At 53.6% G+C, this 22,023-nt stretch overlaps 1 protein-coding gene across 3 annotated transcripts in view; it reads right to left on the bottom strand.

Moving 5' to 3' along the window:
• The window catches only part of DHX34 (DExH-box helicase 34), a 38,172-nt gene that overhangs the window by 5,690 nt on the left and 10,459 nt on the right, over positions 1–22,023 (bottom strand). For all 3 annotated transcript variants that reach the window (XM_025368940.1, XM_025368942.1, XM_025368941.1), the window contains 9 exons: positions 20,357–20,459; positions 17,589–17,806; positions 10,594–10,768; positions 4,350–4,543; positions 3,585–3,686; positions 1,561–1,803; positions 1,160–1,333; positions 653–770; positions 13–119 (listed from right to left, as the gene is read on the bottom strand). In XM_025368940.1, coding sequence (XP_025224725.1) covers positions 13–119; positions 653–770; positions 1,160–1,333; positions 1,561–1,803; positions 3,585–3,686; positions 4,350–4,543; positions 10,594–10,768; positions 17,589–17,806; positions 20,357–20,459 — 1,434 coding nt within the window. The remainder of the gene's footprint in view (positions 1–12; positions 120–652; positions 771–1,159; positions 1,334–1,560; positions 1,804–3,584; positions 3,687–4,349; positions 4,544–10,593; positions 10,769–17,588; positions 17,807–20,356; positions 20,460–22,023) is intronic.

The following is a 22,023-nucleotide window of genomic DNA, read 5'->3' as shown; positions in this document are numbered from 1 at the left end:
GCAGAGGCCCACCTGGAGGGCAGGGATGCGGACGCAGTTCACCAGGTATGGCTTGTTGGTCTCCAGCAGGGACACGAAGCTGAGGAGCTGGTGTTTGCTGCTCATCTTGTCCTTGTCGTCTGAAAGGTTGAGGAGGACCACTCAGGCCCACCCTGGCCCACCCAGGCCCATCAGAGGCCCACCTGTGCCACCCGGTCAATGTACACATTGGTAGAAAGAATATGCTCACAGCATGGCTTCGCTGGCCTGGCCAAATCTGAGTGTGACTCCCAGCAGGCAGCCATGTCTGCAGCGAGACACCCTTCCATGCACATGGGCGCCGGGGGGGCCTCCCCCTGCAGGACCCACGTGGGAGCTCACAGAGCCCACGGGACAGGCCCCTGACCGGTGTTCACTCCCTGGGCACAGCCACACTGGCTCAGGTTGGCTATCACCACCATGGGGAGGGCGAGGCCCAGCAGGGGTGAGTCACCCAAGGCTACCCAGGGAGGCCTGGCCCTGGAACCTCCGCTCCTGCAGGCCCCTGTCAATACCAGCCTGGACCGGTGTGGGAAGGATCAGGGGGAGCCCCAGCCGGAGGGGCCCGGGAGTTCACGGTATCCCCGCCCTTCACATCCCGGATGGGGGTTCCTTCCACCTGGGCTCACTGTACCTCGGCTTCCATCGCAGCTGCTGGCCTCTGGCTCCTGTGCATGTAGCACCTCGGGGCTGCCAGCAAAGACGCAGGTGGGGTGCAGCACGGCGCCCTGCTTGGCCTGTGTGTGGAAAATCTGTGGAGGACGGAAACGAAGCACAGGCCCTCCTATCTGCTCTCTCCTCTGCCCAGGATGCCTCTCCTCCACCCTCTGGCCCAGGTCCCCTCCTCCAGGAAGCCCTCCTTGACTCCTCCAAATCTGGGGCAGGTGCCCCCTGTGGGCTCCTACAGTGTCCTCAGCTCCCCAAGCCCTGCCCACTCTGGGTTGTCTGGGGACAGGTCTGTCCTCCCACTGGGCTGTGAGCCCCATGGGGACAGAACCAGGGTTGTTTCAGTCACCCCGTGGTCCTCCAACAGCTCCTGGGGGCGGGTGGACAGGGATGAGGACCTCAGGGCACTCAGGACAGGCACTCAGGGTTCGTGTGTTGGAGGACGAAACATAGGATGGGGCAGAACAGGCCCCACCTGGTCTGAGTCCTTTCGGCTGCTGTTGAAGGCGTCGGGGACAGCCAGCTGCGGGTACAGGCCCCGGCCCAGCACCAGCTTCAGCAGAGCCAGCTGCTCGCGGCTCAGGTCCTGGGCTGAGCTGGCAGCGGCCTGCAGCTGCGCCAGGTCATGCCGGAGCTTGAACTTCACATCCTGGGGGGAACATGGGAAGGCAGAGTCTTAGGGGACCTGAGGAGCTGCTACCATGATCCGCAGACCCCCAGGCACTGCAGATACCTGGGGCCAAGCACCATCCACAGAAACCCGGCTCCTGAAATGAGGACAGGGTCATGGCCCCTGGGAACCCCCAGGAGAGGTCAAGACCCACCTTGGTAAACCCCACCCACCTACCCCCACACCCCACAGCCCATGGCACCCACCTGGATGTCCACGCCATCGCCAGCCCCTGGGGGGTCTGGGCCAGCCCGGTCCTCCTCGCTGGAGCCGCCATCCTGCTCCTCCTGCAGCCGCAGCACCTTGCGCCTGCGCCCCGCGCCCTCCTCGTGCTGGCGTTTCAGCTGGTGCAGGGCCCGGCGCTCCCGGCGCTGCTGCAGCCGACTGTAGCTGTCTGCCACCTGCGTGGCCTGGGCCCCAGTCATCAGCCCGTGGTCCTCCAACAGCTCCTGGGGGCAGGTGGGCAGGGGTGAGGGCCTCAGAGCAGACTCAGTGGGCTCTGGACTCATATGGAAATGGGGACCCTCCCGGTGGCAGGGCTGCTAGTGCCCAAAGCGGGCTGAATGAGGACAGCCCCTCGCGTGGTGCTGGGCGCGGATCGCTGCTCCAGAGGGAAAGCTGTCCTCACTGTCGGCAGAGGGAACACCGGGGCCAGGGGCAGGAGGAGGCAGGCAGGGGCGCCCAGTGCCTTCTCCAAAAGCTGGCTCCAGGCTCTGGTGACTGCCCCACCTGCCCCTCGGGTCTGGGGCAGGGGACATATACTGGATATCCAGATGCCCCTCAAGGAGCCCTGCTTTCCCACACAGCCCTGGTGGGCGTCCTGCACTAGCGCTTCCGAGTGTAGCCCTGGGGCATCTGGGAACTTGGTGGGAATGCCAAGTCCTGGGCCTCATTCCAGAACGACCAAGTGGAGAGTGGAGGGGGCTGGGCGGGGCTGGGCATCTGGACTCAACAGACCCTCCAGCTGACTGTGACCCATAAAATCGGAGACCCCTGCCCTCCCCATGTCCACACCTTGTCAACATTCCTCAAGCGACCTGATTTGGTTGGACCCTCTGTTTCCTGCTGAGCCCTGGCCGATGGAGGACACAGGAGATTGTGTGTGCATGTGTGTGTTTGCATGTGTGTGTGCAAAGGGCTCACACTTTCCATTAGATTCTCAAAGCATCTGGGGACCAGTGAAGCCTGAACTCTAGCAGCCAGAGACCTCAGGACCGATGCTGAGAGCGGTCAGGGCATCTGTGGTCCCCAACACCAGGACCCCAGAAATTGCACAGGAGGCGTCGGCTGGGTGACTGCCTATTCTGGGCCTCTGCTTGCCCATCTCCAACCAAAGAGAACGGGTGACACCAGGAACTCTTTTATTCTATCCTCAATCCATGGATACAACCACGGAAAAGGGCCTAACAGCAGGTCTTTCTGCACTCAGATGGAGAACATCCACGGAGTATCCATGAAACAAGCTGCGGAACTGTGTGGGCACAGGAGAAACCCAATTTTTTTTTTTTTTTTTTGCCTAGGCTGGAGTGCAATGGCTCAATCTTGGCTCACCACAACCTCTGCCTCCTGGGTTCAAGCGACTCTCCTGCCTCAGCCTCCCAAGTAGCTGGGATTACAGGCACTCACCACCAAGCCTGGCTGATTTTTGTATTTTTAGCAGAGACGGGGTTTCACCATGTTGTCCAGGATGATCACAAACTCCTGACCTCGTGATCCACCCGCCTCAGCCTCCCAAAGTGCTGGGATTACAGGCGTGAGCCACCGCGCCTGCCCGGCAGGTGCTATTTTTATTCTCTCTTTTTTTCTAGGGGAAGCTGAGGCCCAGAGACAAGCAATAACATGCCCGGGGCCACGCTGTCAGAAATGGCAGAGCCAGGTTTGTGGCTGGGGTGTCTGGCTCCAGATGTGCCGGCCCCAACCACAACCATAGGCTGCCTCCAGCACCACGCCCATGCAGCCAGCTCAGCATCCCCGGTCGGGAGGGCGAGCTCTTCCCGAGGATGCTGCATGTCCACTGACTCCATCCACCCCTCCAGGAAGCCCTCCTGGATTTCTGCTCCCTTTGCCCTGCCCGGCTGCCCCAACACCTGGTCACCGGGTGGTGGGGGAGGCAGGTGCAGGGTGGGACTCTGGTCTGACTGCTGTCCGGGAAGGGGAGGCAGTGCCCTGGAGTGTGCTTGCATGCATCTGCCTGGGCGGGGCCAGCCTTACCCCTCCTCCTGAGCCTCACCTTGAACTGGCGCCGAAGGTTGGCCATCTCGTACAGCCGATGCTCCTCTATGCCCCGGCGGCGGCACCACTTGCGAGAGTTTCTGCTTCGTTCAGATTTTACCTGAGGGGAGGAGCAGATGCCAGGGTGTCAGGGCCCAGCCAGCTCAGGGAGGGAGGGGCTGACCTAGCACCCAGAACCCCAACACAAGCATCCCTCAGGGACACCTGCTCTGCTGCTTCCAGGTCTCAGCCCCAGTGCCCCCTCCTATGGGAAGCCCTCCCAGACTACCCACACACTGGGTTCGACACCCCTCTGGGCTCTCCCAGCCCCTTGGACTCCCCATTCCAGCCCTCTCTGGGTTGTCACTGTCACATCAGTGGTCTGTCTCCCTGCACTGGGCTGTGAACCCTGGGAGGGCAGGGCCAGGGTAGTTTTGGCACTGATGGATCCTCAGCACTACGGTACAGGGCCAGCATTAGGGTGGGGACTCAGGGGACATATACTGGATATCCAGACGCCCCCCCAAGGAGCCTGGACTTTCTCCAGATGGCACAGGTTTTCATCAGTGCTCCAGAAATCCGGGCTCCTCTGTGCCCCGGGCCTGGGCACATGCTGTCTCGAGCCGAGGCCATGGATGGTGGAGACGTGGCCCTCCCTAGGCAGGCCCAGTCGGTGGAGGGCTCAGTGGTCCTCCCAGGGTAGGACACGAGGAGGAGCCACAGCCACAGAAGGCCTTGGCCCTGAGCAGGGTGACAGACAGAGGGGCCCCACCACCAGCCTCACCTGCACCCAGGCGTTGAAGACGTTGAAGAGTGTGAAGGGGTCACCCTGGTCGCTCTCCAGCGGCCGCCGTGCTGCCGCGCACTCTGGGCTGCTCTGGGCGCTGCGGGTGAAGGGCGACTGGACGCTGAGCGCAGCCGCGATGGTGAGCACAGGCTCCACCAGGCTGAACATGGAGCCCAGGATCAGCATCTTCCCTGGAGCGGAGACACGGGGCTGAGGCTCCTGGGTGCCAGGACAGGCGCAGCCCTCACCCCTCGGGGCCCCGGCCCGCCCTTCCGCCTGCCCTCCTGCTCCCACCCCCTCCATCTTGCCCACTATGGGCCTCGTGACCCAGATGGACAGATTCAAACCCACGTGCTGTGCTTTCTGCTCATGAGGCCGTGGGCAAGGGCCTCGGTTTCCCCATCTGTAGGTTGGAGATGGCCAGTGCCTGCCTCCTCGGACACACAGGAGACACTGTCTAAGTGCCGCCTACTCCTGTCACCAAGTTCCCTGCTCTGCTATTTACAACCCACCCCCCAGCGCTCCGACGCTTCCCTGGCTTGGTCTTTGCTCTAGGAGCTCATTTTGACCCATTGTGGTGGACGTCTCTCCTCCGCGCTAGAGTGTGACCTGTGAGTGAGTTCCTCTCTGCCCTGGCACAGGCACACACTGACTCCTGTGCCTATCACAGGATGAAGCTTCTTCTGCTACCTTTGTTTAAGTCAAGGTGGAGGTGGAAGAGGAAGAGGGGACAGAAGGCAGGGGAGAGATGGAGAAAGATGGGGCAGGGGCTGGGAGAGGCAGGGAAAGGGGAGGAGGGGCAGAGGGGAGGCCACGGAGAGGAAAAGTGGCAGGAACCATCTCCCAGGGTGGCCGAAGAGCTGGTGAACACTGTCTCCATCTGTGAGTGCTCCACAGCGGACATCTAGACATCCCCTGGTTCTGGGTGCCCAAGCTGATGCTGGACTTCCGGGGACTCCCTTGCCCTCCTGTCCTGTGGCTAGTGGTCTGTGTCATGTGTCTGACCTGCCCCCACTCTTTCCCTTTGCTGACTTTCCGCAGTGCCTGTCACAAAACTGGACTCAAGCAGATCACCTGAGGTCAGGAATTCAAGAGCAGCCTGGCCACCATGGTGAAAACCCGTCTCTACTAAAAATACAAAAATTATCCAGGTATGGTGGTGGGTGCCTGTAATCCTAGCTACTTGGGAGGCTGAGGCAGGAGAAGTGCTTGAACCCAGGAGGTGGAGGATACAGTGAGTAGAGATCGCACCACTGCACTCCAGCCTGGGTGACAGAGTAAAACTCCATCTCAAAAAAAAAACCAAAAAACAAACAAACAAGGCCAGGTGTGGTGGCTCACACCTGTAATCTCAGCACTTTGGGAGGCCGAGGTGGGTGGATCACCTGAGGTCAGGAGTTCGCGACCAGCCTGGCAAACCTGGTGAAACTCTGGCTCTACTAAAAAATACAACAATTAGCTGGGTGTGGTGGCGGGCACCTGTAATCCCAGCCACTTGGGAGGCTGAGGCAAGAGAATCACTTGAACCCTGGAGGCGGAGGTTGCAGTGAGCTGAGATCGTGCCATTACACTCTAGCCTGAGTGACAGAGCAAGACGCCGTCTCAAAAACCAACCAACCAAACAACAAAAAAGCTGGCCTCATAAATCAAAGGTGGCCCTAAAGTAGGGCTCGGGGCTGTACTGGGCAGGCCCCTGTCTTATTCCAGGATGCCCCAGCTCTGTCACCAGGGACAAGTGGCCCCACCTCGCCGTGCTGCTGCTTCCCCATCTGTAAATGGGGGAACAACAGCATCGGCCTCTCCTCAGGCTGCCAAGAGGCTGGTGTGTTTCACCCAGTGAAGCGTTCAGAACTCCGCCCGGCACAGAGGACGCCCAGCACAGGGCCATCCGTGCCTCTTGGTTCCCACTGTGACCCTGAGCAGCAGTTCTCTGAGCCTTGTTTTCCCCACAGGGAAAGTGGGGGCACCTGCCCCCAGCCCTCAGGGAGATAATGTGTGTGAGGCACTTAGCATCACCTCCCATCAAAGCCAGGCTTCCCCCAGGCTCTCAGGAGCCTCCTGGGCCCAGCCTCAGTTTCTCCATCTGCACACTGGGGACGATCAGAGGCCCTGCCCTCAGCAGGTAAGGATGAAATAATGGAAAGTCCACAGAGCCTTTCCCTGGCACACAGCAAGCGCTCATGGAACATTCTTCTGCTTCTCAGCTCAGATTCTCTCTGCTGTAGCCCTGTTTCCTTCCAAAACAAAAACGAGGCCAGGCACAGTGGCTCACGCCTGTAATCCCAGCACTTAGGAAGGCCGAGGCTGGCTGATCACTTGAGGTCAGGAGTTCAAGACCAGCCTGGCCAACATGGTGAAACACCGTTTCTACTAAAAATACAAAAATTAATTGGGTGTGGTGGCACATGCCTGTAATCCCAGCTACTCAGGAGGCTGAGGTGGGAGGATCACTTGAACCCGGGAGGTGGAGGTTGCAGTGAGCCAAGATCACGCCACTGCACTCCAACCTGGAGGGCAGAGTGAGACTCCATCTCAAAACAAATAAATAAATAAAAATAAATCAAACAAAAATGAACCATCTTCTCAGCCCGGGCAGCCCTCCGAGTCCAGCGGATCCAGCCTCCTGCCCACACTGAAGCCCGCTGTGCTGCAAGGATGGGGGACTTTAATGGTGTTAACACACACAGGGGTGGTCCTGCCATGGTGGGCCGCAGGCTGCTGGAAATAGAAAGTCTTGAGTCAGGAAACTCAGGCAAGATAAACAAGCCTCAGTCAGCGAACTCCCCAGGAGGGGTGAGCATGACTCAGGAATGAGGGAGAGGAAGAGTTTTGACATCCTTGAGCCCACAAGAGAGGGGCGCAGGGCAGAGCTGGGGACACGCTGTGCAGAGGAGAGAGGTGGGAGGGGTCTGAGCTGTGGAAAAGCCAGGACTTCTGTGTTTGGGGGATCTTGGGTACCCCACCTGCCTGTGCCTCCCAAGGGAGGCCCTGTGATTACCCCAAGTGCCGGGGAATTCAAGCGAGGCAGCCTGTCTTTCCTGTCACTTGCGCCGGGGCACTTTGCGCCATATTCTCTGAAACAGCCTTGCAAGCCAGACACCACAGGCCACCCCCAGCCTCTAGCGGTGGCGTCTGCAGCGTCAGCTGAGTGCCTTGAGACACTGATGGCACGCCACAGGATGGCCACAAGAGCGACAGGGTCAGAGGGTCTGCTGGCCCTAAATCCCTCAAGATTAACGCCCTATTCCTGATGACACACAGCATGGGGACGAGGAGCACCACATCTGCTTGTGACTGGCTACTGAAGACCTGAGATCAGGAGGGCGGGGAACTGAAAATGGTCTCCATCCACCTCTGTGGACCCGGCCTTTCTAGATCCTCACAGAACCGCCAGGTCAGCTGATGAATTTTCTGGCCACCTTCAGTCACGTAGAACCCAGTGCCACTTAAACACTTCCCATCTAATTCAAAGCTCCTCACCTGACCCAGGGCCAGAGGGACAGCTGTTCCCTCCCCTCCTTCAGGCCTCTGCCCAGGTGTCACCATTCAGTGAGGCCTCCCAGGACAGCCGCATAACACTGCTCCCAGCCCCCACTGTGCCCACCGCGCCCTGCATCTACCCGAGCAGGAACCAGCGGCTGACATTCCGTGTTTCACTCATTTATCTGCCCCTGTCCATCTCCTCTGTTACATGTGAACTCCGTGAGGGCAGGAGTTTTGTTTTATTCACTGTCATATCTCTGGCATCTAGAACTGTAGCCATGTGTGGCCAGAGGCGGCCATATTGGACAGTGCAGATGTAGCATGAAGGCGTTCAGGCAGTGGGGACAGCCAGTGCGGAAGCCCTGTTGGGGGGCACATGCCTGCTGCTACGAGAACAGTGAGGAGCCCGGTGTGGCTGCAATGGAGTGAGAGGGAGAAGGCGCAGCAGGTGCTCAAAAATTATTTAATGAATGGGCCAGGCGCTGTGACTCAAGCCTATAATCCCAGCACTTTGAGAGGCCGAGGTGGGGCAGATCACTTGAAGTCAGGAGTTCAAGGCCAGCCTGGCCAACATGGTAAAACCTTGTCTCTACTGAAAAAACAAATATTGCCCGGGCACGGTGGCTCACGCCTGTAATCCCAACACTTTGGGAGGCTGAGGTGGGCAGATCACTTGAGGTCAGGAGTTCGAGACCAGCCTGGCCAACAGGATGAAAGCCCATCTCTACTAAAAACACAAAAATTAGCCAGGCATGGTGGTGTGAGCTGGTAATCTTAGTTACTCAGGAAGCTGAGGCAGGAGAATCGCTTGAACCCAGGAGGTGGCAGTGAGCTGAGATCACACCACTGCACTCCAGCCTAGGCAACAGAGCAAAAACTGTCTCAAAACAAAACAAAACAAAAATTAGCCAGGTATGGTGGCAGGCACCTACAGTCGCAGCTACTCGGGAGACTGAGGCAGGAGAATTGCTTGTATCTAGGAGGCGGAGGCTGCAATGAGCTGGGATCGCACCACTGCACTCTAGCCTGGGCGACAGAGCGAGACACTGTCTCAAAGAAAAAAAAAAAAAAATTATATATATATATTTAATGGGCCAGGCATGGTGGCTCAAGCCTGTAATCACAGCACTTTGGGAGGCCAAGGCGGGCAGATCACCTGAGGTCAGGAGTTCGAGACCAGCCTGACCAACATAGAGAAACCCCATCTCTACTAAAAATACAAAATTAGCCAGGTGTGGTGGCGCATGCCTGTAATCCCAGCTACTTGGGAGGCTGAGGCAGAAGAATTGCTTGAACTCAAGAGGCGGAGGTTGCGGTGAGCCGGGATGGCACCATTGTACTCCAGCTTGGGTAACAAGAGTAAAACTCAGTCTCAAAAAAAGAAAAAAAAAAAGTATTTAATGAATGAATGGGACTGTTGGTTAATATCTCCTGCCTTCTCCCTCTCACTCCATTGCAGCCACACCGGGCTCCTCACTGTTCTCGTAGCAGCAGGCATGTGCCCCCCACAGGGCTTCCGCACTGGCTGTCCCCACTGCCTGAACACCCTCATCTACATCTGCACTGTCCAATATGGCCGCCTCTGGCCACACATGGCTACTAAGCAGTTGAACATGGCTGGTCCAAGCCAAGATTTCCAAGACTCTGTATGGTAAAAAATAACATAACATCTTGCAAAAAATGTTTATATCGATTATGTTAAAATTATGATGTTTTAGGTATATTAAGTTAAATCAGCTATTTTATCAAAATGAATCTCACCTGTTTCTTTTTGCTTTTTTTGTTTGTTTGTTTTTTGAGATGGAGTCTTGCTCCGTTGCCCAGGCTGGATTACAATGGCATGGTCTCAGCTCACTGCAACCTCTGCCTCCCAGGTTCAAGCGATTCTCCTGCCTCAGCCTCCCAAGTGGCTGCGATGACAGGCTCACGCCAACACACCCGGCTAATTTTTGTATTTTTAGTAGAGACAGGGTTTCACCATGTTGGCCATGGTGGTCAAACTGGTCTCAAACTGCTGACCTCGTGATCCACCCACCTCAGCCTCCCAAAGTACTGGGATTACAGGCGTCAGCCACTGTGCCCAGCCTGTTTTTGCTTTTTTAATGTAGCTACTGGGAAGTTTTAAATTACATACAGGGCTCACATTCTATTTTTATATTTCTTTTTTTTTTTTTTTTTTTTGGTAGAAACCAGGGTTTTGCTATTTTGCCCAAGCTGGTCTCAAACTCCTAGGCTTAAGCAATCCACCTGTCTCAGCCTCCCAAAGTGCTGGGATTACAGGTGTGGGCCACTGTGCCGGCCATGTTTCTCTGCTTCTGCTGGCAAGCATGTTCTAGTATTTGCATGGCTCCTAGCCCTCATCTCCATTTCTCTGCACAGATGTTACCTTCCCCGTGAGGTCTGCCTTATACCTGAGGCCTGTATTAGAAACTGCAACTCCCCATTCCCCAATCCCGTTGTTTCTTCTCTCCAGAACACTAAGCACCATCTGATCTAGTACACCTTTTCCTTATTGTCCTAACTTATTGCTGGTTTTCTTCACCAAAATGTCAGCTCCCTGAGGCTAGAGATTTGTGTCTGTTCTGTCCACTGCTATATGCCCAGCACCTAGAACAGTGCCTGGCCCAATGAATAGTGAATAAATGAACTGGACCCAGGGAAGAAACAGACAGACTTGCCCCCAGGTCACTCAGAGAGTTAGCTGTGCCCACACCCGCTCCTGGTGCCCTGCGTGATCACGAAGGGGATGGGTACTCACCAATCACAACGTCCACAGGCAGCTGGGCCAGCAGGGACCCAATGGGCGTGAGGGCCTCTGAGCTGTCCAGGGCCCCCTGGTCCCGGAGGTAGAGGATGGCGGTCTCCAGGCTGGCTGGTGGTGGGGGCTCGATGAAGGGGAAGGTTCGGGGGTCCCCCACGCTCATGCTCTTCATCTAGAATGAGAAGAAAAACCCCTAAGATTGGGAAACACAAGAGCCACTGTGCAGCACAGAGGGGCTCAGGGATCACAAACTCATGACATTTTAAATTCCCAGTTCGGCGGGCGCAGTGGCTCATGCCTGTAATCCCAACACTTTGGGAGGCCAAGACGAGTGGATCACTTGAGGTCAGGAGTTCGAGACCATCCTGGCCAACATGGTGAAACCCTGTCTCTACTAAAAATACAAAAATTAGTGGTGGTGTGCGCCTGTAATCTCAGCTACTTGGGAGGCTGAGGCAGGAGAATCGCTTGAACCCAGGAGGTGGAGATTGCAGTAAGCCGAGATCGGGCCTCTGCACTGCACTCCAGCCTGGCAACACATCAAGACTTCATCTCAAATTCCCAGTGTCAGCCAGGCACAGTGGCTCACGCCTGCAATCCCAGCACTTTAGGAGGCCACCGCAGGTGGATCACTTGAGGTCAGGAGTTTGAGACCACCCTAGCCAACATGGTGAAACCCTGTCTCTACTAAAAATATAGAAATTAGCTGGGTGTGATGGCGTGCGCCTGTAATCTCAACTACTTGGGAGGCTGAGGCAGAAGAATTGCTTGAACCTGCAGGGCGGAGGTTGCAGTGAGCCGAGATTTCACCACTGCACTCCAGCCTGGGCCACAGAGTGAGATTCCATCTCAAAAATAACATAACATAACATAACATAACATAACATAACATAACATAACATAACATAACATAACATTCCCAATGTCAAGATCCATTGTACAGAGGCAGGCAAGGAGGGCTGCTGTCTCTGTGTCTGTCTCCCTAGCACATCTTCCCCCAGACCCTGACCATGGACGAGAGGCACATGACCTGAGCTGGACCAATCAGAATCTTTCCCTGAGACTGCAGCCAGGAAGAGCATTCCCAGCATCCTCTCTGGTTGTGGCCAGGATGGAAGCCTATCTTATTAACCCAGAACTGCTGTGACTTTTGACTTTGTCCATTGTTTGGAAATGAGCCCATCTACAGCAGATGGAGAAATTCTTGGATTGTTCCTAAGTTAGACATACCATCTCACGAATGCACAAAATGGTAAGATCCCCCTTTCTGCCTACAATTGTTTCAGTTGTATTTCTCTCACTTGCAATCAAAAGAATCCCAATTAATGCAGTGGCCCAGGCAGGCAGCAGGTGGTGGGAGAATTAAGTGACAGCATATGTCCACCCCGCAGCCTGGCGTGGCATACGTAAGCAAACAGCACCTCTCTGGTGACTAGAAGAAGGAGAGGCTAGCAAGGCGGTTCACGTGATGGCCAGAGAGTGAGAAGGAAGTCCAGAGAGCCTGTTCGCCTGGCTTTCATCTGAGGGCACTAGAAGTTCTGGCGTCCACCTGCAAGCAGCTGCTGCTCCTTCCTCCCTGCTGACCAAGCCTTGATGTTGTCTAGGAGCTCACCCAATACTCATTTTAAAACCTTTATAGGCCAGGCGCGGTGGCTCATGCCTGTAATCCCAACACTTTGGAAGGCCAAGGCAGGCAGGTCATCTGAAGTCAGAAGTTCAAAACCAGCCTGGCCAACATGGTAAAACTCCCTCTCTACTAAAAATATAAAAATTAGCTGGGCCTGGTGGCACCCATCTGTGGTCCCAACTACTCGGGAGGCCGAAGCAGGAGAACTGTTATGCCCAGACCTTCTGTTCCCCAAAGAAGACCACCAGAGTCCAGAGTCAAAGCCAAGCGGCAAGGATCTTTATGACAAGTTCGAACCTGGTCCCTCCATTACACAGCATACAAGAGGGCCCCGAACAATGCGAGTGCTTGCTTTTTTATAGCCCGAAAGTTACAGGGGAACAAAGGAATTCTTTCGGTTCCCGTGCTTTCAGTAAAACCTTGAACGGCTGTCTCCTTATCGGAGACCTTCCAGGTGGTGTTTGTACTGGGCTCAGGAAGTTTGAGAGATATGTGGTGGGATGGGAGGATGGGATGTGTTTGTACTGGGCTCAGGAAGTTTGAGAGATATGTGGTGGGATGGTTTGTTTTGAGCCCGGGGCTGAGGAATGTGCCCGGCTCCTCTCAGAACCACTTGAGCCTGGGAGGTGGAGGTTGCAGTGAGCCGAGATCACACCACTGCACTCCAGCCTGGGTGACAGAATGAGACTCAGTCTCAAAAATAAATAAATAAATAACCTTTACATTAGCAGCTCTAATTTAAAGAGGCAGGGGGCAGGGCATGGGTTTTTTTTAATTCTGCAGGTGTTTCTAGTATGCAGCTAGGGCTGAGACACTGCTCTGATCAACTCAGGCAATGCTACAACCCTAGACAATTGCTGGGCATAGGGTGAACATATGTGACCTGCTTCTGCTGACAAGAGAGGATGAGAGACTGGCCAGAGGCTTCTAGAAAATGTTCCCGTGGTCTCAAAAATTAGACCCACAGAGAAGAGCAGTTCCTTGCTTCTGCCTCTGTATGGTAAAGGAGGAGGAGGTGACACCCACTGTGCCTGGGGCCAGTGGCCACTCACAAAGCAGGCTCTGATGCCTGGTGGCCTCGGATGGAGCCCTGACTCTACTACTTGCCAGCTGTGTGACCTGGGGCAATATTTTCTCTCTCTGTGCATCTTTCTTCTGGTCGAAAAATTAAGATAAGACAACCTACCCCATGGACTTTGTTTTTTTATGAGACAGGGTCTTGCTCTATCACTCAGGCTGGAGTGCAGTGATGCAATCAAGGCTCACTGCAGCCTCGACCTCCTGGGCTCAAGCGATCCTCTTGCCTCAGCCTCCCAAAGTGCTGGGATAACAGGCATGAGCCACTCATTGTTGCTGCGGGAAGTCAGGGACCCCGAACGGAGAGACTGGCTGAAGCCGCGGCAGAAGAACATAAATTGTGAAGGTTTCATGGATATTTATTAGTTCCCAAAATTAATACTTTTATAATTTCTTACGCCTGTCTTTGAAAGGACACAAAGATAGATGTGTACCCGCCCCCCTCGCTACACCCTTTTGTTCTGCTCTCTAATCTTTGCACATACCAGAGATTTCGTAAGTTCTGTGAGCACCTGTTTTTCTGCACGTACCAGAGATTTTGTTTTGCACATACCAGAGATTTTGTAAGTTCTGAGGCAAGGTCACAAGACGTGTTTAAGTAAGATAAACTCTTGCTGCCATAAACCTGCTCTCCCGCCTCAAAGGTTGAACCAAAATATCAGAAACGGTGGGAACCAATCATAGTTAGCCAAATCGCCTTGTTCAAACACTAGCCAATCATATATCTGATTTGTATAATAACTCTATGCCCACTTTTTTTAGACTATATAACACTGCTCGGAGCTCAGTGGGGGAGCTCTCCTGCCCGTCTCGTTTCGCGAGCAAGTGAGAGTTCCAGGTTCGAACCTGTAATAAAGATCCTTGCTGCTTAGCTTTGACTCTGGACTCTGGTGGTCTTCTTCAGGGAATAAACGGTCTGGGCATAACATCTTTACTGTAATCTCTGAACATAAATTGTGAAGATTTCATGGACACTTATCACTTCCCCAATGAATATCCTTGTGATTTCCTATGCCTGTCTTTAATCTCCTAATCCCGTCATCTTCTTTGTAAGCTGAGGAGGATGAATGTCACCTCAGGATCCTGTGATGATTGAGTCAACTGCACAGATTGTTTGTACAGCATGTGTGTTTGAACAATATGAAATCTGGGCATCTTTTTTTTTTTTTTTTTTTTGAGACTGAGTCTGGCTCTGTCGCCCAGGCTGGAGTGCGGTGGCCGGATCTCAGCTCACTGCAAGCTCCGCCTCCCGGGTTCACGCCATTCTCCTGCCTCAGCCTCCCGAGTAGCTGGGACCACAGGCGCCCGCCACTTCGCCCGGCTAGTTTTTTGTATTTTTTAGTAGAGACGGGGTTTCACCGTGTTAGCCAGGATGGTCTCGATCTCCTGACCTCGTGATCCGCCCGTCTCGGCCTCCCAAAGTGCTGGGATTACAGGCTTGAGCCACCGCGCCCGGCCTAAAATCTGGGCATCTTAAAAAAAGAATAGGATAACAGCAATGTTCAGGGAACAAGAGAGGTAACTTTGAACTGGCCGCCGGTGAGCCGGATGGAACAGAGCTATATTTCTCCTCTTTCAAAAGCAAATAGGAGAAATATTGCTGAATTCTTTTTCTCAGCAAGGAACATCCCTGAGAAAGAGAATGCGCCCTGAAGGTAGGCTTATAGACGGCCCCTTTTAAGGCGTGCAGTCTTTTATGGTCAAGCCCAAGGGATGAAATACGCCCTGGTTTCCTGTAGTGCTCCCAGGCTTATTAGGTGGAGGAAAATTCCCGCCTAATAAATTTTGGTCAGACAGGTTGTCTGCTCTCAAACCCTGTTTCCTGATAAGATGTTATCAATGACAATGCGTGCCCAAAACTTCATTAGCAATTTTAATTTCGCCCCATCCTGTGGTCCTGTGATCTCGCCCTGCCTCCATTTGCCTTGTGATATTTTATTACCTTGTGAAGCATGTGATCTCTGTGACCCACACCCTATTCGTGCACTCCCGCCCCTTTTGAAAATCGCTAATACGGCCGGGCGCGGTGGCTCAAGCCTGTAATCCCAGCACTTTGGGAGGCCGAGACGGGCGGATCACGAGGTCAGGAGATCCAGACCATCCTGGCTAACACGGTGAAACCCCGTCTCTACTAAAAAATACAAAAACTTAGCCGGGCGAGGTGGCGGGTGCCTGTAGTCCCAGCTACTTGGGAGGCTGAGGCAGGAAAATGGCGTAAACCCAGGAGGTGGAGCTTGCAGTGAGCTGAGATCCGGCCACTGCACTCCAGCCTGGGCGACAGAGCGAGACTCCGTCTCAAAAAAAAAAAAAAAAAAAGAAAATCGCTAATACAAACTTGCTGGTTTTACAGCTCGGGGAACATCACGGATCCTGCTGACATGTGATGTCTCCGCCGGACACCCAGCTTTAAATTTCTCTCTCTTGTGCTCTTTCCCTTTACTTCTCAACCCAGCCGAGACACTTAGGAAATAGAAAAGAACCCACATTAAACATCAGGAGTGGGTTCTCCCGATAATTGTGCCTGGCAGCACCAGTATTTTTTTAAAAAAAGATGAAATCAAACAGAATAGAAAATAGTGTGCACCTCCTGCAGGAAGGCCACTGGTTTGTGCTACACCTGCATGTGAGCCTGTGGTAGACACCATCAGCTGCTCCCAACTTTCCTTTTCCTTTTGTTCCTGAGCACAAGGACTACACTTCCCAGCCTCCTTCATGGTTGGGCGTGGCCACAAGACTGAGGATGGACCGGGAGTGGTGAGGGCAAGGCAAGTGCGCCATTTGCAGGCTCGAACCGCAAACCCTCCTGTACTCACTTCCCACGCCCTTGACCCTTTGGCTGGCTGGACACACATGCAGGAAAAGCCCCTGGGGAAATGACAGAGCCACAAGAGGGAAGGAGCCTGGGTCCGTGAATAAAGAAAATTGCCTGCCAAGCTGGAAACCACCATTCCACTGTTGGCCATTCGTGACCGTGTGTATTTGTCATGGCAGTCTAACCTATGCTAAATTAACAAATGAGGTACAAATCATGACATAAAATGTATTGAGAAACCCTGGTTTTAAAAGCCCTTTCCTGCTAGGTTTCCTGTTACAGCTGAAAGCATTCTGATTGAGTCACTGGTTCTTCCTTTGACCTTATAGAAAATTTTTTTTTTTTTTGAGATGGAGTCTTGTTCTATTGCCCAGGCTGGAGTGCAGTGGCGCAATCTCGGCTCACCGCAACCTCCACCTTCTGAGTTCAAGCAATTCTTCTCCCTCAGCCTCCCAAGTAGCCAGGATTACAGGCGTGCACCACTACACCCGGCTAATTTTTTGTATTTTTAGTAGAGACTGGTTTCACCATGTTGGTCATGCTGGTCTCAAACTCCTGACATCAAGTGATCCACCTGCCTTGGCCTCCCAAAGTGCTTGGATTACAGGTGTCAGCCACCATGCCCAGTTGACCCTGTGGATTTAAGGAACAATTCTCCCCTCAACAAGGGTTTTGACATTCCCCTCAGTGGCTTGGCTAGCCCTATCCTTCCTGGCCCTGACACTCTGGAATTGGTCCTGTGTAAATGCTTCCTGGCTGGCCAGGCACAATGGCTCAGGCCTATAATCCCACTACTTTAGAAGGACAAGGTGGGAAGATCACTTGAGCTCAGAAGTATGAGACCAGCCTGGGCAACATAGCAAGACCTGATCTCTACTAAAAATTTAAAAAGTTAGGCTGAGCACAGTGGCTGACGCCTAGAATCCCAGCACTTTGGGAGGCCAAGGCAGGTGGATCACGAGGTCAGGAGAGTGAGACCACCCTGGCTAACACAGTGAAACCCTGTCTCTACTGAAAAAAAAAAAAAAAATACAAAAAATTAGCTGGGCATGGTGGTGCGTGCCTGTAGTCCCAGCCACTTGGGAGGCTGAGGCAGAAGAATCACTTGAACCTGTAAGGCAGAGGTTGCAGTGAGCCAAGATCGCACCACTGCACTCCAGCCTGGGCGACAGAGGAAGACTCCGTCTCCAAAATAAATAAATAAATAAATAAATAAAATTTTAAAAGTTAGCCAGGCATGGTGGTATGTGCCTGTGGTCCCAGCTACTTAGGACATGGAGGTAGGAGAATCATTTGAGCCTGTAAGGTGGAGGCTACAGTGAGCCATGATCACAGCACTGCACTCTAGCCTGAGTGACAGAGCGAGACCCTATCTCAAAATAAAATAAAATAAAATAAAATAAAATTTAAAAGGCCTCCCAGGTTCCTCCCTGTGCCAGCAGTCAGCATATAGTCCCGTTTCTGCCCGTGCCTCACCTGCAGCACCAACGAGTCCAGGGCCACCCTCCGAATTTCCGGGACCGGGTAGGGGGCGAAAGCATCATAGTCCGATTCGGCATAGAGGCGGAAGCAGACTCCGGGACCCGTGCGGCCTGCCCGGCCCTTCCGCTGCTCTGCACTGGCCTGGCTGATCCAGAACTCCTGCAGCCGCTGCAGCTTGGCCTGCGGGTCGTAGCTCATCTCCTTCACCTTCCCTGGATGGGAGCAACGAGGAAAGGGAGTCTGTGTGTGGCAGCCATGTGCGGCCGGCCACTCGCCAACACCCTCACTCCTTTATTCTGTTAATGATAACCGAGGGCTTATTCTGAGTCCAACTCTGACATTTTATTTATTCTTTCATTTCCTCACTTACACATCTTTTTTTTTTTTTTTTTTTTTTTTTTGAGACAGGGTCTCATTGTCTCCCATACTGGAGTGCAGTGGTTCAATTACAGCTCACTGCAGCCTCAACCTCCCAGGCTCAAGTGATGATCCTCCTAGCTCAGCCTCCCGAATAGCTGGGACTAAAGGGGCACGCCACCATGCCCAGCTAATTTTTTGTAGAGATGGGGTTTCACAGGCTGATCTCACACTCCTGGGCTCAAGCAATCTGCCTCCCTTAGCCTCCCACAGTGATGGGGTTACAGGCATGGGCCACCGCACCCAGCCTTTCACTCACACATCTTTTCATTTATTTTCCCAAGCCTTTGTTTCTTCAGAGGTTCATTTATCCAATCAATACTTATTAAGCACCTACTATATACCAGGCACTGCAGTAGGCACTAGGGGAAGAGCAATGAGTTAAACAAAGGCCCTAGTCTCACAGGACTGAACAGAGCACTGTATTTCCTCCAGTAGCAGAACAACCTTTTTTCACATTTCTTTTTTTTTTTTTTGAGACGGAGTTTTGCTCTTATTGCCCAAGCTGGAGTGCAATGGCGCAATCTCGCTCACTCCGCCTCCCAAGTTCAAGTGATTCTCCTGCCTCAGCCTACCAAGTAGCCGGGATTACAGGAACCCACCACCACGCCCAGGTCATTTTTGTATTTTTAGTAGAGACGGGGTTTCACCATGTTGGCCAGGCTGGTCTCGAACTCCTGACTTCAGGTGATCCACCTGCCTTGGCCTCCCAAAGTGCTGGGATTACAGGCATGAGCCACCGCACCTGGCAGGGACTATTTTTTAAATTTCTCTCTCTCTCTTTTTTTTCAAAACAGGGTCTCGCTCTGTTGCCCAGGCTTGAGTGCAGTGGCACAATCACGGCTCACTGCAGCCTCGACTTCCTGGGCTCAGGCGATTCTCCCACATCAGTTTCCTGAGCAGCTGGGACTACAAGCATGCACCACTAAGTCTGGCTAATTTTTGTATTTTTAGTAGAGACGGGGTTTCACCATGTTGGCCAGGCTGGTCTCAAACTCCTAACCTCAAGTAATCTGCCTGCCTTGGCCTCCCAAAGTGCTGGGATTTATAGGCGTGAGCCACTGCGCCCGGCCTAAAATGTCTTAATGGCACATGAAATTATGAACCATTTTACCATCAATGGCATCCCAGAGTCAATACGACCAGGTAGCTGCTAACACTTATTGAGTGATGGCTCTGTGCCAGGCACTAAGGCACCCAAGGGTGTTAAGTCATTTAATCCTCATAACCTGAGGGAGGGCATGTCACTGTCATTTTACAGATAAGCCAACCGATGCATGAAGTGTCAGTGACATGAACCCAGCCACTCATCCAGCACTGAACCCGGCCGGGCAGGCTCCAGTGTCTCCAAACACGATGCTATGCTGACCTTCCAGCGAACATTCAGGTCAGGAGGACAGAAAGTGAACAAACACAGCAGCACATATAAAACAGAATGCTGGACCAGGCACGGTGGTTCACGCCTATAATCCCAGCACTTTGGGAGGCCGAGGCAGGCAGATCACTTGAGGTCAAGAGATGGAGACCAGCCTGGCCAACATGGTGAAACCCTGTCTCTACTAAAAATACAAAAATTAGCCAGGCGTGGTGATGCACGTCCGTAAACCCAGCTACTTAGGAGGCTGAAGCAGGAGAATCGCTTGAACTTGGGAGGCAGAGATTGCAATGAGCCGAGATCGCATCACTGCACTCCGGTCTGGTAACAGAGCGAGACTCCATCTCAAAAAAAAAACAAAACCAAATTGAATGCCAACCCCCTCATATGAGAAGCAACACTGGATGGAGAAGGGGGAGGGGATAGCTCTTAGAGTGGACAGGATGGGCCTCTCTGATGGGGGGACCTGTATGCAGGCCCTGAAATGAGGTGAGGGCCTCAGCTGTGTGAATACCTGGAGAAAGACAGCTCTCAGCAGAGAGAACAGTAAGTGCAGAGGCCCCAGGGCAGAAGCAGGCTTGGGAGGCGTGAGAAAAATTAAGATGCTGCCACTGGTCCACGGCCCCACATGTCATCTTCCAGCATCCCAATTCCGGAAATCCAAAATCTGAAATGCTCAAAACTCTGAAATGTTTTCAGCGCTAACACGACCCTCCAATAAAATGCTCACTGGAGGATTTCAGAGTTTTCGATTTGACATGCTCAAATAATAAAATAGATACAAATATTCCAAATTCCAAAAAACCTGAAATTCCAAACACTTCTGGTCGCAAGCATTTTGGACATGGGAAAGTCAACTGCACTTCCCACTTCAAGCTGGTGCGTCCCTGCCGCACGTGTACACCTCTGGACCCCACGCTCCTATCTAAGTCCTTGCGGGTGGCGGGTAGGGGCTTGTGGTGGTCTTTACCAGAATCTACTACAAAGCGGATCCCATCAATGGTGACTGAGGTCTCTGCGATGTTGGTGGAGAGGATGCATTTCCGGACTCCAGGTGGCGCCACATCAAATACCTGGGGGAAAGGGAGGGGGTGGTGTCAAGAACTAACTCAGCCCCGACGAACCTACGTGCCCAATTTCCCGTCCACCCCCATGTCAGCAGCTTCCCTGGAACCCTTTCCTCCTCCAGAGACCTCCCTCTCGGAGACAGCTCACCATCCACCCCATCACCTGGGCCATCCTGGGCCCTCCCCCATCCTCAGACGGAGGCAGTCTTGCTCTGTCACCCAGGCTGGAGTGTAGTGGCTTGATCTCAGCTCACTGCAACTCCACCTCCTGGGTTCATGCAATTCTCTTGCCTCAGCCTCCGGAGCAGATGGGATTACAGGCATGTGCCACCATGCCTGGCTAATTTTTGTATTTTAAGGAGAGATGGGGTTTCACCACGTTGGCCAGGCTGGTCTTGAACTCCTGACCTCAGGTGATCCACCCGCCTAGGCCTCCCAATGTGCTGGGATTACAGGCATGAACCACCACACCCACCGCCCGATCTGAACATCTTGAACTTTTTTTTTTTTTTGAGACAGGGTCTCACTCTTTGGCCTACACTGGAGTGCAGTGGCATGATCACAGCTCACTGCAGCCTTGACCTCCCGAGCTCATGTGATCCTCCCGCATCAGCCTCCCAAGTAGCTGGGATTATAGGCACATGCCACCATGCCCAGCCAGTTTTCTTTTGTTTTGTAGAGACAAGGTCTCACTATGTTGCCTAGGATGGTCTCTAACTCCTGAGCTCGGGTGATCCTCCTGCCTCAGCTTCCTGTGCTGGCATTATATGCGTGAGCCACCGCACCAGGCCATCTTGAACTTTTCTTGAAATCCTTCCCTCCTCCCACAGCCCGGCCCCTGCCCTGGTCCAGGCCTCTCCTCACCCACTCTAATCCTGCTCTAGCTTCCCCTCAGATCTCTGGCCTGCAGACTCACATGGCAGCCAGAGGGATCTGCTGAAGCACAAACTGGCACTGCCCCTGCTGGGGGCCGAGGTGGGAGGATCGCTTGAGCTCAGGAGTTTGAAACCAGCCTGGGCAACACAGTGAGACCTCTTTGCTACTAAAATTTAAAAAAAAAAATTAACGGAGGCCAGGCACGGTGGCTCACACTTGTAATCCCAGCACTTTGGGAGGCTGAGGCAGGCAGATCACTTGAGGTCAGGAGTTCAAGGCCAGCCTGGCCAACATGGTGAAACCCTGTCTCAACTCAACATACAAAAGATCAGCTGGACATGGTGGTGTGCACCTGTAGTCCCAGCTACTCGGGAGGCTGAGACAGGAGAATCGCTTGAACCTGGGAGGTGGAGGTTGCAATGAGCCACAATCACGCCACTGCACTCCAGCCTGGGTGACAGAGTGAGAATCTGTCTAAAAAAAAAAAAAAAAGGCCGGGCGCGGTGGCTCAAGCCTGTAATCCCAGCACTTTGGGAGGCCGAGACGGGCGGATCACAAGGTCAGGAGATCGAGACCATCCTGGCTAACATGGTGAAACCCCGTCTCTACTAAAAATACAAAAAATTAGCCGGGCGAGGTGGCGGGCGCCTGTAGTCCCAGCTACTCGGGAGGCTGAGGCAGGAGAATGGCGTAA

Source organism: Theropithecus gelada, chromosome 19, assembly GCF_003255815.1.
Source record: "Theropithecus gelada isolate Dixy chromosome 19, Tgel_1.0, whole genome shotgun sequence".
NCBI lineage: Eukaryota > Metazoa > Chordata > Mammalia > Primates > Cercopithecidae > Theropithecus > Theropithecus gelada.
This window is presented reverse-complemented; position numbering and strand designations above follow the sequence as displayed.